General features: G+C 38.5%; 1 protein-coding gene across 11 annotated transcripts in view; it reads right to left on the bottom strand.

Moving 5' to 3' along the window:
* The window catches only part of Slc4a10 (solute carrier family 4 member 10), a 316,713-nt gene that overhangs the window by 13,635 nt on the left and 284,783 nt on the right, over nucleotides 1–18,295 (bottom strand). For all 11 annotated transcript variants that reach the window (XM_063283270.1, XM_006234283.5, XM_006234277.5 and 8 more), the window contains 4 exons: nucleotides 17,596–17,847; nucleotides 16,340–16,408; nucleotides 10,480–10,653; nucleotides 9,655–9,777 (listed from right to left, as the gene is read on the bottom strand). In XM_063283270.1, the coding sequence (XP_063139340.1) occupies nucleotides 9,655–9,777; nucleotides 10,480–10,653; nucleotides 16,340–16,408; nucleotides 17,596–17,847 (618 nt within the window). The remainder of the gene's footprint in view (nucleotides 1–9,654; nucleotides 9,778–10,479; nucleotides 10,654–16,339; nucleotides 16,409–17,595; nucleotides 17,848–18,295) is intronic.

The raw sequence follows: 18,295 nt of genomic DNA, 5'->3' as shown, positions 1-18,295 counted from the left end.
ACCTTCCACAGAAAGGCAGATTTGTGACTTGCCATGAGGAAGTAATAAACAAATACCCTCCATTTAGATGTATATTAAGTTTTTGTTTCATGCTTTATATTTCTTCTTACAACAGCAATATTCTATCCTTCTCTAAAAGGTGAAAAGACTTAATATACTCTTGTACACATTTTCTTCTTTTATAAGATTTTAATCAATGAACTTTTAGATGAAGATAAGCTTATGGCAATCATGTACACAAGTCTTATTTATTTTTCAATGACAGTACCATTAAATTTTTACATGCATTATATAGGTCTAGATATCATATATGTAGATTGTGTGTATACACACAGTAGTATTTAAGGCATTCATTTACATCTGGCCTTGGCCTAGTTCATTATTTAGGGCCATTTTTAAATGTTAGAATTGTGGGTCTGACTCCTGGGAGAGATTCCTAAGATGTGCAGACTCAAGGAACCAGGTGTTCCTGCCCACTGGAAATGGACTGACGAAATAGGACTGGTACTATTAACGAGATTAACTTAAACCAGCTGCCTAAACTCAGTTTAGTTCAATTGGCCTAAATGAACTAGTTTACCAGTTGGTAAAGAGATGGTGTTGGCTTAGTGCCATTATTCCCATGGGCAAAATGTTGAATGCCATACTTAATATAATTTCAAGTGATGAAGTGATCTCAGGTGCTTCTGCAGCTGGCTAACTTGTGACTGTACAGCACTCTCCCAGCCTGCTGATCAAGGCAGGCCCCTCTGAGGCTACTTCAGCTATGATGGCCGTAGAAGTTCCAGGTCATCTATGCTGTGGATAATGTAAGGGGCCCCCATGAGCTCTTCTACTAACTTTGCTTATATGTTCCCCTCAGATACCTGTGCATTACACTCCATGGGACTAATACTTCCTCGTGTCCAAGGAAATAATTCTATTCACTTTCTGTGCTGCTTTAGAAGTAGTTGGTTTCTTTCAAAGCCCACTTTACCCTTGTCATGGACAGTGTTCTTAGAACAAGAAGGTGAATAGTGCATGTGTCACTTTCTCACTCCTGTGGCTTAATATCCGACAAGAACCAACTTAAGAGGGTGATTTCGGCTTACAGTTTAACAGTAGGGAAGGCATGGTGGCAAGAACACGAGGTACCTACCATAAGCAGTCAGGAAGTAGAGGCTAAACCAGAAGTGAGGCTCAACTATAAATATGAAACCTGAGGGTCTCCCACTAACCTCTAGTGAGGGTTCAGTCTGTTCTGATTCCACAATATTCTAAAAAGTGTCACTAACTGGAAAATGAGTGTCCAAACACACATGGCTATAGAAGACATTTTATAATTAGACTAGATCACTCCGCTCTATTTTACCATAGCGTCATGGTTATATTTGAGACTCAAGAAAATAGCTTAACTTGAACCCCTATATAATATAAAGGCAAGTTAAATACTTTCAACACACAATGGTACAGATTAACTATCTCTATCTCTTTTTTAATTTTATTTTTCTTGGATATTTTATGTATTTACATTTCAAATGTTATCCCCTTCCCCCCATCTCATGCCCCTTCGCCTGCTTCTATGAGGATGCTCCCACTACTACCCACCCACTCCCACATCAATGCCCTGGCATTCCCCTACACTGGGGAAACGAGCCTTCACAGAACCAAGGGCTTCTCCTCCTATTGATGCCAGATAGGGCCATCCTCTGCTACATACGCAGATGGAGCCATAGGTCCATCATTGTGTTCTCTTGGGGTGTTGGTTTTGTCCCTGGGAGTCTGGTGGGGTCTGGTTGGTTGATATTGTTGTTCTTCCTAACCCCTTCAGCTCCTTCAGCCCTTCCTCTAACTCCTCCATTGGGGTACCTGTGCTCAGTCCAGTGGTTAGTTGCAAGTATCCCCATTTCTAATGGGGATACAGAAGGGAAAGATCTTGCAAAAGTAAGATCAAAACGCAGGAAGACAAATACCAGATCCTATAGCTTCACGTCCAGCGCCTGAAACACCTGTGGTTCAAAGGGCTCCAGCAGTCCCATCTCTCCTGCTTCACTGCTTATATTGCCTCTCTTTTGCTAACTCCACTACCTGCTCCATGGTTTCCTTTGAAGTAACCCTCTGGTTCTGTTTATCTACCACATGAGGCTTTCTTTATAAGCCAACCTCCAACCTCACAGCTTCATATATTTCTTTCTTCGGCCTCCTTTGCAAGGATTCAAACCCTGTAGTACATTTCTTTGCCTCAGAGGCCTTCAGAAATCTTGGCAAAAACTTCACTGAGTCTCTTATTCTTGTAACCCCCATGCTTATCCAACTACTACAACATAGTTCTGCCAAGTCCTTCAACCAGCACAAGATAGAGCTGTATCAGCTCTGTATACCGACCCTATGGAAACACCCATGTAGACGTTTGTTTCGAGGGGCAATGCCTTCAGTGGTAGTCTCAGTTTAGATATAGTCTTAAAAGTAGATTTCCATATTCACAAGGTGAAGTCTAATATGTATGGAGTCTCACCTTCAAGTTACCCTTTCTCTTGTCTCTGTACACAGCATAAGATTTCTTTTTAATGGTGCTAATCTCTAATAATTATAATGGCATATCAGCCGCAGCCTTGTATATAACTGTAAGCTCACACTTCCCAACAAACTGAACAGTTTTTATAACTTTCTGTTCCACTAGCTGCTATATTATAGACCTGGGTAAAAGCAATGAGTAATAACCATAACAGTCTAGATACCCACACAATTTTGATCTTTCCCCCCCAAAAGTTGAGGGACCTGGCTACACAGCATCAGCATTGAGGAAGCAGAGGGCAGCAAGAAGTGAGTCTTGGCTCTAAAACCTCAAGATCCACCACCAGTAGCCATTTTGCTCTAGAGGATTCACCTCCTAAAAGTTCCATAATCATCTAGAAAGTGTCATCATCTGGGACCAAGCATTCAAATACACAAGCTTATGGGAAACAATTTATACTCAATTTACAACAAAAAGATCATTAGGTTAAAATAACCCATTTAACTATAAGAAGAGCTAATCTGCAGCCTAGAATGAGGTGTTCCTTGCAACTTAGGCTATCAAGGCATATGGGTATATGAACACCATGGAGTCTGAGTCAGAACATATATATCCATTCAGATAGAAAATGTTATTTTTTTATATTCTTGTATATGGAGGAACATAAATAGACCCTCAGTAATTCCAAAGGCTATATATGTCAAACTAAGATGTAAATAAAATATATATGTCTTTGGTTGTTCACAGATGACACATAGGATCTTTTCGGCCAAACCAGAAAGATTTAATAAAGGTTGAAATGCAAAACAAATGGAAGGGAATGAGGGCACGGTCAGCACTGGTGTCACCTGGCAACAGCAGCAGCAGGCAGACCCATTAGCAGCAAGGACCGGGGCTAAGGTCTGTGAATTATGTTTTCCTTGATAATTTTCTGCTTTTCTCTCAAAGTGCTTTCAATAATTATTTTGTATCTTAGGCTCGTTAGTATGTGTGGGTTTTATGCTAGTCATCGTTCTATCCAAATAAAATCTCATCACCTCTAAAGACAGTATTTCCCAGCCATGCTTATCTGCAGTGAAGGTGGCAGAGCAGCCACTGCTGCCGTCTCGGTGCCAGAGGGAGCTGGGTGGGCCTGGGCATGGTGATGGAGGGACAGCTGCACGCCAAGCAGCACTGTTGGAGAGGCAAAAATGGTGGCTTTTCATAGAAGAGCCATTAAATCAGGCACAGGCTTCCCAGCCCAGGCTCTCATCATGCAAGAAGACACAAGGTGAATGAAACTAACCAGATAACTACTGTAGAAATGCTTAACATGGTTTCCATTTAGCATGTCATCACATAGGACCCATCAATGATCCAACAATGAGCCATCCAAACACAAAGGAAGGGTTTGGCCAACAAGACGATAGAAATCTTTTATGCTATGATTTTAAGACAATACTTTAATTAAGATGATTACCAAAACAGTTCTTACATATGAAGTAAGAGGGAAACAAGTAAATCCATATCCAGTAAAGAGCAGGAAAACTGACTCATTAAAAAAGGAATCTACTCAATTGCGCTCATTGCATTATGTTTTAGGCACACCTCAAAGATGATTAATAGACAGTACTAATCAGTTCTCTTAATGAATGAATATTTACATGGCCTATATGATATTTGGCTATAAAGTACTGAAATACAAAAGTAAAAGAAGATATGAGCCTTATTCTCGAAGGAAATAAAGGATCAGCACAGAGAGCACAGGACTAGATGAAGAGAAGAGGAAACTTTAGGTAGGAAGATGAGAATGTGAGACAAGCATAAAGGATGGAACTTAGTGAAAGGTTTTCTAGGCAGTGAGCGAGTAGCTTCATTAAACACAAAGGCCCGTGCTGAGTTGATATGGAAAATATAACCCATCAGCTATTAGTGTTTGATAAACTGAATGATATTTTATACTGAGTCTGAACTTATTTTAAGATAGCAGAAAATTAAAATTGTTATATTACAGTACCTGACATGTTCCCTGTCCTTTACCTTCAGTAAGGCTGGTAACTTCAGCTTTATAGTCACTTTGGGAACAAGGTCTGTATCTATGTGGGAGTCATTAAAAAATCTCAATTTATAAACAAGAGCAGAGTCAGTGTTTACAAAGATACTTAAGTTATTATAGGGAGTAAACACTTGGTGATGCTGTAATTGATGCTTTGTTAAAGGACTGGGAGGAGAGTCAGGACTCATGTTCAACACTTCATTAAGGAGGCAAATAAGGCCTGAAGAACTTAGGAAGCACCCACCATTTCATTCTCTCAACTACTATGCTGGGCTGCAGGCAGTACATAGGCATGTAATTTAAATACAATAAACGACCATGTTCATAGCATCCTTATTTATAATAGACAGAAGCTGAGAACAATCCAGATGTTCCTCAACTGAGGAATAGATACAGAGAAGGTGGTTCAATTATACAATGGAATACTTTTTAGACTATTCAGCTATGAAAAATGAGAACATCATGAGTTTTGCAGGCAAATGGATGAAACTAGAAAATATCATCCTGCGTGAGTAACTCAGGCTCAAAAGGACATGCATGGTATGTACTCACTGATCAGTGGACATTAGCCAAAAAGTACAGAAGTGTAACAAGTAGTAAGACACAAGTGAGGATATTTCAATCCCACTTAGAAGGGGGAAAGAAATAACCACAGGAGGCAAAGGGAGGGAGAGACATAGGTGGGAGAGAGAGGAGGGTGGGGAAAGGGGAATAGGGTAAGATATGGGAGGACAGGAGAGAAGCCTAGAGGACCAACAGAATGAATAGAGATAAGTAGCCTCAGGGATGGGAGGTGGGGAAGCCTCTAGAAAATACCAGAGACCCAGGAGGTGGGAGACTCTAAGGACTCAATGGGGGTAACCTTAGGCAAAATGTTCAACATTGAGGAGAGGGAAATCAGAGTCCTCCTCCAGAAGAAGAAAGGAAGGAAGGAAAGAAGGAACGACGAAAGGATTAGATTTAATTTCCAATAGATTAAAGAGTTGGTAACATAAAGGAATAAAACCTTCAAAGGTAAAAATGGAGTGGGACATAGAATTCTAAGTCAATGGATGCATCAGAATTTGACTCAGCAACATTTTGAAGCGCGCGCGCGCGCGCGTGTGTGTGTGTGTGTGTGTGTGTGTGCGCGCCCATGTGTGTGTGTGTGTGTGTGCGCGCCCGTGTGTGTGAGTCTGTGCGCGTGCGTGTGTGTGCGTGCGCGCGTGTGCGTGTGTAAGGGGGGATGTGGCAGTCAGAAGGCAGTTTGCAGCAGTTTGCTTTCTCCTTCTGTACTGTGAGTTTAGGACTCGATCTGGGTGGACGGCTTGATGGGCAGCACCTGTAACTGCTGATAGCCTCACTCTCTCTAGACCTGATTCAGGACCTTTAAGTATCACCTAACTTACTCTAAGTGCAAATATTCTGACACGATAATCTTGTATTAGGAGCTTAGCTGTATTAGAGAGACTGAGATTCCGTGAGTCTAATAAAAGGCTTATCTCAGATGTCAATTCACCTGGAGGTCTTAAGAAAACAGATTGCTGGCTCTCACTTCGGCACTTCGATGGAACAGGCCTGGGAATTTGCATTCTTAAAATATTGCAAGGTGCTGGCTGGTGCAGCAGGGCTGCTGGAACCACATTTTGGGAAAGTGCTGCTGCAGGAGAGAGAACACACTTGCCCCACTCTTCGGTTGAATTATATATATAAAAGCACTTATCTGTGTCAGTAATGAGGACATGCTTCCTAAACCTACAGCCAATTCTTACCTTTCTAAGAAGTAAAGCGTTTGCTGTAATTTGTTTAATTGTGCTTATTTTTAGATTGTACTTTCTTGGAATTTTTCATGATCACAAGGCTCCACTTGCCTTCTTTCTGTTTTCTTCTATACTGTGTGTGTTAGAGGGATGCCTCAGTAATGAAGAAGGTATAGATACGAACACTTCTACAGACTTGCATCCCAGCCTCTACCTAACGCCTGTACACTTGCTCTCCACCCCAGAGCAAACATTCTGCTGGAGTTTTCTGCATTTAGTGGCAGTCCTTCTGTCCTGTGTGTAATGTCCTGGAGGACACTGAAGACGGAAGGAAGGCATGTTGGTACTCTGAGCACATTTGGACATCCAGAATTGATTCTGCAGTCTTCCCTTTGCACAGAGCAATGTGCAAAATGTCAGGGTTCCAATATTCATTTCTACCCTGATTATAATCCTTTCTTCCTAAAAACCGAAGCATATGCATATGCATATGCATGAAGTACATGAAAATTTGGAACAGAAGCTCTGCGACCTTGGACTGGCCTGTGTAGCTATTTATTCTGCTTAACTCATTATTGAATTTTAAGGTCATATGAATGTTTTCTTGGAGCCATAAGTCCAGAAATGGGCTAGTGATAGGAAAACCCTGGAGGATAAAGGTACAAGCTTGTAACTATCATCAAAAGGACAAGAGGTGAGCCCACTTTAAATTCAAGTCTTGGATGCTGAGACATTTCTGCCGTTTATCATCTTGCCAGATCACAATCAGAGTTCCTCAATTAATGTGAACATTTCGGAACAACTTGTCCATTACCCGCTCTATTGCACACATTCTTGGAGCACTGAGCATCGGTACAAGATGCTATAGAACAATCATATCTTTCATGGGAAATCATGGGCTCCAGAAAAGAAAATACCCAAATTTGGGTCCTCAAGTAGAAAGTGAACCTTGGATGTGAGCGTTGGAGTCACCCCCGTATGTCCTCCTCCACTCCTCGCCGACTCTACTTTTCCAGTGCTAATTCCAAACAGAACATAAGTGTCTCTGCACGCCCTTTCCTCCGTCTCCACTGTGTTGGAGTAATGTCCTCTATGCACTCCTTAGAACTGTATTTCAATGTTTGAGCATGGGTTATTTCTTGAATGAAGTACTGGCTTTCCTATTTATTGTTATGCAATTAGGATCATATGAAAGTATCATCATCATAATCTACGTAAAATTTTCAGGATCTCTAAACCATCCCCATAAATAGATTGTAAGGTTTGTTCCCCCTCATATTTGGAACTGAAGGATTCAACTATAAAATTGCCCTCAGTAAGTCTTATTCTATTTTTATATCCTTGTTGAAAGTATAAGTTTTAGGAAATTTAGTGGTATTCAGTTGGTCTTAAAAATCTTTACTTTCAAGTTAAAAAGACCAGTAAACATGATCAGAGCACAGTAAGGCAGAGTGTGAAATGATGGAAAATGGTTAGAAACTCTATACAAGGTCTCAGTGGGGTTAATAAATTCCCCAAACGCATCCATCACACACACACACACACACACACACACACACACACACACACACACACACACACACACAGAGGAATGGCTAATTCTATCAGCAATAATCATATCTCAGTTAAACCTTTTGGCTGAGTACCACTCTGCAATGTTTCAGTGGTGAGCTCTAATACATTTATGATTGCTGTCAACTTGTTCTCTAGAATGTCACGAACAAACAGGAGAATCCAACAGTCTTTCTATAGTTCTAGAGAAAATAAGATAGCTCGGGAGATTACACAGCATTTTCCTGAAGCGCTTTCCAAATACTAAGAGAAAGGAAATTCTGAGAAGGTTTCATGCTAAGAATGGCCTTAGGAATATACTATGGAAGGGATGATAGTCTATGGAAGAGGGTGCTTCTACCATATTCTATATATTCTACCTGTATCAGATACAGCCAAGATGTTTGATGGGAAATAAAAGCAAGACAATAAAGAAAACATAGTGTGTCCATTACTAGATGAGTAATCTTGGGGTTATAATTACTTGGAAGATATTGAAAAGTTATTGGCAATAAATTTTGTCTTCAAAATTATTTACCTTCAAACTATTAGCCTCGTAAAAAATTCATGGTGGAATACACTATTATGGATTGTTAAAATGTTATTTTAAGATCTCTATTGGCTTAGATGTGTATAATAAGCAGAAAATTAAACAACCAATAATAGTTTCACAATATTTTAATGCTGCATTAACATTATTAGAAGTAAGATTCTGCATATGACTTCTACAACATTTTGGAAAATTGAAACATTCATACAGAAAGAAGATACCCCATTGTGCGTGAGGATGCCATAGAAAAAGGAACCATCAACCACACACTATAAAGCTACGTTCGTAGAATGCTTTTGACTAAAACTTGATCAGGATTTATGGTTCAATCTGGGCTATCTAAATGATTAAGCAAAAACAAAAACTTCATTTTTATAGATAAAATTTACCTGTAGGAGAAAATAAATACATGGATGACCCAAAAATATTCTATAGAAAAGAGGCTGAAACCTTTTAGTAAACACCTGTGAAAACAAAACTGGAAAAAAAGCACAATTCTAAAATGTTTTCTTTCTTTTTCATTTATATAATATTTATTTCGGTCTTGTGTTTTGTGGTGTGTGGACTCAGTTACTCTGTTAACGAATGTCGAATGCCTCATTGTTTTCATTAACATTCCATGTAGCTTTTACATACTGTAATAATGGCATGTTAAATAGTCTTCTAAAAGGTGCAGGTGGACACATGACCTCTGTATATTCCGTAAAACTCCCTTCTCATCCTCTTCTCTTATGAACAGAATGAGGTAACTCAGTGGTCTTTGAAGACAATTAAAACCCACAACACACTCAGATACTTTTTAAAGCTTCGATCATTTTAGAAGCAAATTAGGTCAATTTCTTTCCACTTAAATATTTTGTCTGTCTTAAGGATAACAATTTTATTTAAATCTGATTGAAACCCGTTATTATAAAAAATACCAACAGTGAGGTATCAAATTGTTTCTGTTTCAAACATAGTCAATCAAAAAGCAATAGTTATATGACTGAAACTCAGAAACAGCTACAGATCAGTAATTTTCTCCCACCCATGATCATGAACTCTGAAAAATAAGCCTTATCATTTGGAGAGCAACTAAATAAAGGCATTTGCATATTTCTTGTAGGGTTGGCTTACTCAGGTAAGATCCCCTCCCCAGCAATATTTTTAAACATTAAACTTCCAAATTTTTCTTCCTGTTGTATTTGGTAATCATCATTTAATGAAAAATGCAAAAAGTTCGTTTTGCAAAGGGCTCCTGTTGCTTTTCTCTCTTAGATAAAGTGTCAGTTTCATTTTGACTTACTTCTTTCTCAGCATCTTCCAGTTTCTTTTTTTTGCTCTCAGGCATTAAATCATCGAGCCAGCTAAGTTCCCGTTTGGTAAACAAGAAGTCCATCAACTTTCTCACAAATACCAGTGCCAACACCTGAAGAAAAGAGTAAAGTAGTTTAAAATACAAAAGAAGACAACTGAAAACAAAGAAAGAAGATGCAGATGCAGGCGACTTTGTATTAGGGCTGACAGAATCTAAGAGTTGAAAACCTATCTGCATAAAGCCCGGCCTGGCCTCTCCTTCCCTTCTCAAAGCACCAGAGTGAAATGTAATATTTTATTCAGTGGTGAAGGCATTTGAAAGAAATGTTTTAAGCTATAAAATATATTTGATCACACTTCCTTAAATACATAATTAAAAGCTTGAACCATGATAAGTGAACATTAGAAGATTCTTACTATGCTATTAGTTTTTGAGTTAGGGATGGTCATTCACATTCACTATATTTTTTAATATATTTGAAATTTGTTTGAAATATACAATAAAATGTCATTTTAAAAATTCCCCTGATTTGTCATATTTGTTAGTATACCTCAAGCAATTTTTTTAAAATTTACAATGTCCATCCTGCTTTCAATTAACCACTACATTATGGATGGCCAAAACAAAAACAACACCAAGCAAACAACCTTAGATGGAACAGAGACATGCAAATACTTATTTGGTTTCCAAGTTTATCGTGGCTTTTCTAGTAACTGTTCAAAGTGATTCTAGGCCTCTCTACTGTTGCAGTTTTAGTTTATGTGTTTCCCCAAAATTAGTGAAAGGGAAAATCAGTTGAGGGAGGTTTCATACCATCATAGGAAAGACAATAGCAGCTCTCGAAACTTTGATTATCCACAGAAGGCCGAGACAACTCATCTGAATGACTGTGAAGAGATGGACTTTTCGGAGAGGTACATGCCTTAGATAGATGAAATCTGGTTGGTGTTTGGCTGGCATCCAGAAGAGTTTTATTCTATCAAACAACTAAAAGATTAAACAGATGGTTATTGTATTTGAGAACAAGACAACAGTGACTGTAGGCCAACTAGATATTTAGTATCCTCCCAAATATTACGTTCAAATGACATAGTTGTGGAACCTGCAGGGTAGTTTGAGCTACTGTTTATTGACTACTATGCTATACTTTCCCTAGTGTTACAACAGGGTGCCATTTGAAAGGGAAAGCCAATGTTACATTTTGCTATTTTGAGAACCAGCATCCTAAGAGGCAAAACAAATCAGTCTCTTACTGCTTATAACATCATAATCTCTCCCTTTTGCCCCAAATATTACCCTTCTGCCCCTCATGCTTGGTAAGCTTCTTTCTCTCCTGGAGAGGACTTTACTTTTCACATGCTAAGTACTCCCAGACTCACTCTGCCTCAGCCTCCTCCAAGCTCTGCACAAACCCTGCAGCCTACTATTGTGTCTTGAATTCTTTACTGAGCCCTGCTGTTTTGATTTTGCCACTTTGATCCCCAACAAAAGATTTGATGCTGTCTTTAAAAACATAGAAACATACATATTATTACCATAAACATTTGGCCTACCTATATTTTTGTTACCAATGTGATCTATTTTATTTTATTGAAGTTGTTTTCCTTGGGGGCCGAGGAGATAGTCTACTAAGCAAAGAGCCCTTAGTGCACGTCTGAGAGTCTGATTTCAAATCTCCAGCATCCATGTAAAAGATGGACATTGTCCATCTAGCAAATCTTTTAGCTCTAAGTTCTAGGAGATCTTGTCTCAGAAAACAAGGCAGAAAGTGTCTGGGGAAGATACCCAAATGCTGACGTATGGCCTCCACATGCACACACACACATATGCATGTGAACCTGTGCATGCATAGGCATATGCACCTGCACTCATACCTGCACAAATGCATGCATGCAACACATATCAATGCAGGTACACACATGAATGCAAACTATCTTATTTGGATCAATTTAATATATAGTTGGATCCAGTATGATCAATGTATTATTCGATATCTATTTTGTCATAGTGGTAGATAAAATAACTATATTTAATTTATAAACTGCATTTCTATAGAATTTTACTTCAACACATTTTATTGAATAACTAATTTTACTATACATTAGTTTATTTTATGTGAACCACTTGTTTAATCTTTAGGTCAAATTCTGCTGTTTACAATATTCCAACAAAAAGTAATTAATTAGAAAACGACGGTCTTAATCACTGTCAGTCACTATTCTCTCTCATGAAGTTCTTGATAATAAAATAATCTATGCACTTTAAAAGAACATTGGTAAATAAAATATTTCTTAGTTACCATAAGGAAAGTGTCAGCTATTATCATCAAATATTTCAGAATTTACTATGCAGATAAACAAGTGTCCTGTGTCAGGGTTAGAGCATCTGGCTTTGTAAAAACCCAGTTTTATATGTAACAGATAAGTATGTTAGGACATCAAAAAACACAATCTATCTTTGCATTGGTGCTCTCTGTCTTACCTGTGGCAAACCACTCTTTAGTTATCTAAATTATTATCATAGGCACATTACTTCATCCATTGATATTCATTCATCACTTCCCAAAAGTATTTGCTGAACCCATGATAGCACCAACTTCTACCTTTATTCTTGGCTCATCTGTGTGTGTGTGTGTGTGTGTGTGTGTGTGTGTGTGTGTGTGCGCGCGCGCGCGCGCCTTTTCTACTTTAAAACGATCTCTAAAGTTTAGAAACCATCAAATAGATACGATTTTGTGCACAATGGAAGTAAGAATAGGGAAGGAGTAAAGTCCTCTAGCTTACAATGGAATGTCCTATGGAATGCTCTCCACCCATCCTTCTGCTTTGGGAGGTGTGTGTTGCATAAGTGTGCTTCAGTGAGTGGGCGCCTCAATTGTTATTGTTTAAGTGGCACATTTGCTTCATTTTGGATCCCTGAAATGTTGGAATGAATATAGATGTGGTTATATATTTGAATACAGAAACAGCATTCATGAGAACATTGTGATCTGTTTTTTCTGCCATACTTCACAGTGAGAAGCCTACATGGTAAGTTCCTATATAGTGTCAAAAAGCCAGGCTCCATAAAGAGTCCTCCAATTTGCTTGGTAACAAAGTAGCAAGCTCCTTGAAATATCTAACATAGATGACTAACGTCCTCGCTTGTGTATCATTACTGAAGGAATAATGGTTGTGATAAATATATTCTAAGGTTTGTGTTTGGCTTTTATCGTGTCCAAATAGCAACATGGAATATCTTCCCATTCTGTTAGCTCCAGCTCCCAATAGGAACTTCAGTTGTTCACTTAAATTTTTACCACGTCTGTTTCTCAGTGTGAGACCTGTCAAAGTGTGCCTTGGCTTTCTATTCCGTTATTGTGATTCAATACTCATTAAACTTGACCTGAGGACTTTGATGCTCTCACAACTCCACTTGAAAGGATCACATCCCAAATAATTCTAAAACTTGACATTTTTGTTTAACTCGAAACTATGTGGGTAAAAAATGCATTTGAGTAGAATTAGAAGGAAATCTGTCGGCATCTACCCACAATTTTTTCATTTTGTTTTTAAAATTCCTGCTGTTATATTTATGTGAGCCTGAGGCCTAATAATAAATGCTTTTCATTTACAGATGAAATCACTACTCATTGTAACTTTTGCCAAAGGCAAAAAAATTCAAAAACAAAAACAAAGCAAAATACAAAAACAGAAAAACAAATGAATGAAAACTTTTATTAAACTAATTCTATTGAAACACGTTTTATATGATACTTTATATGAGCAAATTAAATCTTCTTTGAGGAAAATTTTAATCTCAACAGTTCTTGATCATTCCCTCCCCTCCTAGAGGCACAGAGTTCCTACCCTTTGTATATTTCCATGTCTACAACAGCCTCAGTTCTGACAACTAACACTATGGCTGGGTCAGGAGGCTGCTTCTCTCAAAGGCAAAGACAGCTGGTCAATTCCCCAGACAGAGGCATGGTGCTTCTTACTCCTCAGCTGGGGTCTAATTCTTCTCTGTGTTCTTCTGATCAGCAGTTAAAGTAGCCACTCCATAGTAAACACTCTACTTCCCATTATTTAATTTTAAAAGATCTGTACAATAAACAAGCCTCAATGTCGTCTTCTCTGAAGACAATGAAGTGTTTTGGTGAAATGGTATTGTTATAAACCAAGCCAGTTCAAAGGTACATTTAAGTAGAAATCTGTATTCATTTCTGAAGGTTGTAGAATAAATTACGACAGCATTTTGGTTTAATGCAATAAAATGTATTGTCCATTTGTAGAGGTCAGAAGTCCAAAATCGAGATTTTTGGCAGGACTCTGATCCTTCTGGCCAAGGAGAGAACATTTTTTCACTTCCTCCGGCTCCTGACAGCTTCCTATATTCTGACACTGTGGCGGCAGAACTAATCTCTACCTCCAGGCTACCAGCACTCTCTTACCTATGTCTTAGTCCTGTCAGATATGATTTGAGTCTTTTTTTTATTACAGAAAATATTTTATATTAAGCATGCCATGTCAATGATTTCAACAATAGCACAGATGTTTCTATATTCCAACTTTCCTTGTGACAGGGTTTTCTGAAAAGCTTAGGGTTTACCTTTGATAGTGTTCTGATGAGAACAATTATATTCATCAAGGGCAACTAAAATTCTGGTTTTGTCTTAAGTGTTCCCAGCAGGTGCCTGTTCAGAACACTTCTTCTCCAGTGGTGTCACTGCTTTGGGAAGTTATGAACCTTTAGTAAGTTGTGGGGAGTATCAAAAGGATCCTGAGGCCAGGCTTTAGATATTCTATTCAGCCCACAGTTCAAGCACCCACTCTCTGATTCTGGTTTGCTGTCTTGTGACCAACCATTGCACATATTCCCACTGCTGGGGCAGATCTATTCTACCAGGAATTCTCTGCTATAAGGCCTGAAATCTCCTGAAATCATGAGCCAAAATAAATCTTTCCAGTCTTAAATTTTCAAGTATTTATGTTATAGAAATACAATTGGTTCTGGTCATTAATTTGGAGGGACATGACTTTGAGGAACCACTCATTGGAGAAACTGTAATAGCATCCTAAAGGAAACCAGCAGAAAGAATATGCCGATATCCCCCAAAGATTCAGAGTGCACCCATGGAGGTGTATACATGTGTCTACACATTCCTCGACTCTCTCCAATAAGTGAAGACTGATTCCCCTCCTCTTGTACAAAATGGACTTGGTGGCTTACTTCAAACAGAAAAATCAAAAGACTAACCTCTTGTGATTCTGGAGAATAAACCAAAAAGCATTCTCTCTGCCTCTATCCCTGTCTGTCTCCCTCCTTCACCTCCTCACTCCTCAACACTTCTTTATCTCTCACTCCAAAGAAGAAAACTCTGGTGTGAGCATTCCTAAGGACAAGGACCCCTGATCAGGAAAGGAGGGGAGCCAGTGACACCTCTTGCCCTCAGCACCTTGAAGATGCTTTAAGGCATCTCGAAGACCACCTTACAACCCTATCAAATCTCCAGATGCTGACAACCCCTGTCAACCAGTACTATACAGCTAATCTTCCAGATTCATGACTTGAAAATATTGAGATAACAGATACTTATTGCTTTACCTACTAAAGTGCAGAATAACAGCTCAGGCAGCAAAAAGAAAACTAACACAATACCTAAAATATTTATTCAACTATTTAAATCATCATTCCCAACATTTGAATGTTCCTTGTGCTATGCCTTTATTGTAGCTTAATTTTCAAAATAACTTTATTAAGCAATTTTAATAGAAGAAAAACAAACATCAAAGAAAAAGATTAGTAGGAGGATATTACTCTGTTGGCAAATTATTTTTATTTCTCTACCTTGAGGGTTTGCTTCAACCCCAGCTCAGAGCTTTGAAAGTGCATGGTGGGTTTTCCTTTCCTTTGTGTAATAGTCATTCTGCCATGCTTCTTTTGTGATTATTCTCATTATGAATTTTCAGGAAATGTGTTTTACTTCACTGCTGTTGGAAAATTGCTTGGTTCCAACATTTAACAGTATATGTTACATGAAACACTTTCTTTTGAATTTATTTGTCTTTTGCATGAGGTATTTTTCTTTTGTTATGGATAGATCCCATAAACATGGCTTGATAGAGCATCAAAAATTGCATTTGTATGTATTTTGAAATGAACTTAATTCATTTCCTAAAAGGTGATTAAAATCAAACTTTTCGGTGTTAATATATGTATGGTAAACAGCAGCTCAACTGGCAAAATGCTTGACATACAAGGGTGAAGACTGAGGTTGGATTCTCAGAGCTCACATAATAAAGCCAGTCATGGTGGTACTCGATTGTTATCCCATCCTGAGAAAATAGAAACATCCGTGGGATCACTGACCAGCCACTTTAAGGTAGTGAATCCCACTACACACACATGCACACACACACACACACACACACACACACACACACACACACACATGCACACACATGTACACATGCGCATACACACACACACACACACACGCACACACAGTAATTTAAGGTTACTCATGTTTGGGGAATATTGCATTAAATGACAGAATGTTCACTTAGCAGAGAATCGTCTTTAGCATCTACAGTTACATGTGGTCGGAAAGCCTGCCCTCAGATGAGCCTTGCTGTCACTGACTCAGCATCTATACTTTATTACAGCAGACATGACTATAGAGGTGATTTACCTGAATTCCCTTCAGAGACGAGGCGCCCATGTAAAGAAACACTCCATATAACACTGGCATGGGGATAAACTGTAAGAGAACAGTTAGAAGATGCCGGGCATTACTCTCCAGCACACGGTCATTCAGTCTCGCAGTTATCAGAGAGGGGGAAAGGAGAGCTGAGCGCATGCTAGAATCAAGTATAGTACGGAATCAGAAGACAATTTCACACTGCAGCTTAGCATTTTTATGTTTGTAACATTAATCAGTTACTTATGATGCCCACACCTTAGTTACTCAGATCTACAAGGGGATGATAACAACAGTGTAGCTGTAAGAATTAAACTCACTCTAACACCCGCGTGACTCCTAAGAAATGGTACTGGAAGCTCTATGGAGTCACACTAAACATTGACTATTAGCCACTTTAAAGACAATTTACATTCCCTTTTAAATTAGTAAGATATTTGGATTAAAGACAAGGAGCGAAGTTTTACTTTTACAATTTGGTCCTTCATTATGGCAAATATTTGTTAACAGGTAGACTATTCAAATTTTCTTTATTGGGTTAGCTCATTTTATACATTATTTTATTAGTTATATAACAGAAATATGAGTTCTCAATTATTAAATACAAGACACTGTGTAAATTAAACAATTCAATTGATATTTAATAATTTTAGCAATCAAAATGACTAATAATATATAATGTAGCTAACATGCTATAAGAATACTTTCCAGAATTATATGACAAAATGATCAGTCTTACCGTTGTTCAAAATTAATTCAATAATTTTAAATGTAGAAATTACTAATGCTGTGTTTTGTGAGGCCTTCAAAATATAAAACTGTCTATGTAAGCGTGGCCTAGCCATCGTCCTGTCTACATCACTGACTTACAATAATACTCGATCTACAGACCGATAATAACATTCAATATCCAGATTGACAAAATAATAAGAACTTTAATTTGGATAGAACTGCAGTGAATTTAGTCATTAGCTACTCAGAAAGTGTGACCTTTCCCGGGGCATGAAAACTACAAATCAAAATTGTTAGTGCCAGAAAGTATAACAAAATTATTCTTTCAAGTATTTTAGATTCTAAAACAGGGGACAAATTTTCATTTATCATTGGTGAAGGAGAAATATATAAACATTTTTTAAATTATCACTTTTACCTCATGCCGTGCGATATTTACATATTGATGCTTATATTAAAACGATATCTTAAACATATGACTACTTTCTCTCACTCGTAAGTAATTATTTCATTACCTTCAGAATGCTGGTCATAAAAACTGATGAACCCATAAGGATGAAAATCATGAGCCCAGTGACCCTCTGTTCCCTAATGCCGAGAAATTTGGGTTGTTCTCCTGGAGCAGAGCACTCAGATTCCAGCTTGAGGCTGTTCACATGAGTGATGGAGAGGACAGTGGCTGCCACGAACCATGGCAGGCCCATAATGGAGCATACCCCCAGCATGACTGCCACCATCAACAGGTCCAGGTGATAGCCACAACCTTTCTGTGAGAGAAACAAAAGAGAGAAAGCAATGGTGTCACCAACACGGCTACTTGGCTTAGTTGAGAGTAGAAACCACTTCCTGACATTACTGTAATGTCAGATGTCCCTCAGCTAGGTTCTACGACACTGTCTCCAACACCGTGCTCTCATTTCTGGGATGATGTTTTATTGGAAAATATAATATCATAGATTTGAAGTGAGATTTATTCTCACTTTTACCTCAGTGCCCTGTGACCTTATTCTCCTTTTGTTTCCTCTCAACAGCCATCGACTCCAGCCATGCCTTAAAATAACAGCGTGTGTATTTCTGCCTCCTCCGTAGTAATTCCACTCCACTATCACTCTCTTGCACTCAAATGCAAGCAGACGATTAAGTAAAGTAGTTGCCAAGAGTCCTCAGAGACTGCTCTCTTGGTCGGCTGACTGGGTAGATCTCTGAGGAGACAGC

The sequence above is a fragment of the Rattus norvegicus genome, chromosome 3, assembly GCF_036323735.1.
Source record: "Rattus norvegicus strain BN/NHsdMcwi chromosome 3, GRCr8, whole genome shotgun sequence".
NCBI lineage: Eukaryota > Metazoa > Chordata > Mammalia > Rodentia > Muridae > Rattus > Rattus norvegicus.
The sequence above is the reverse complement of the archived record's forward strand: the minus strand, read 5'-3'. Positions and strand labels throughout refer to the sequence as shown.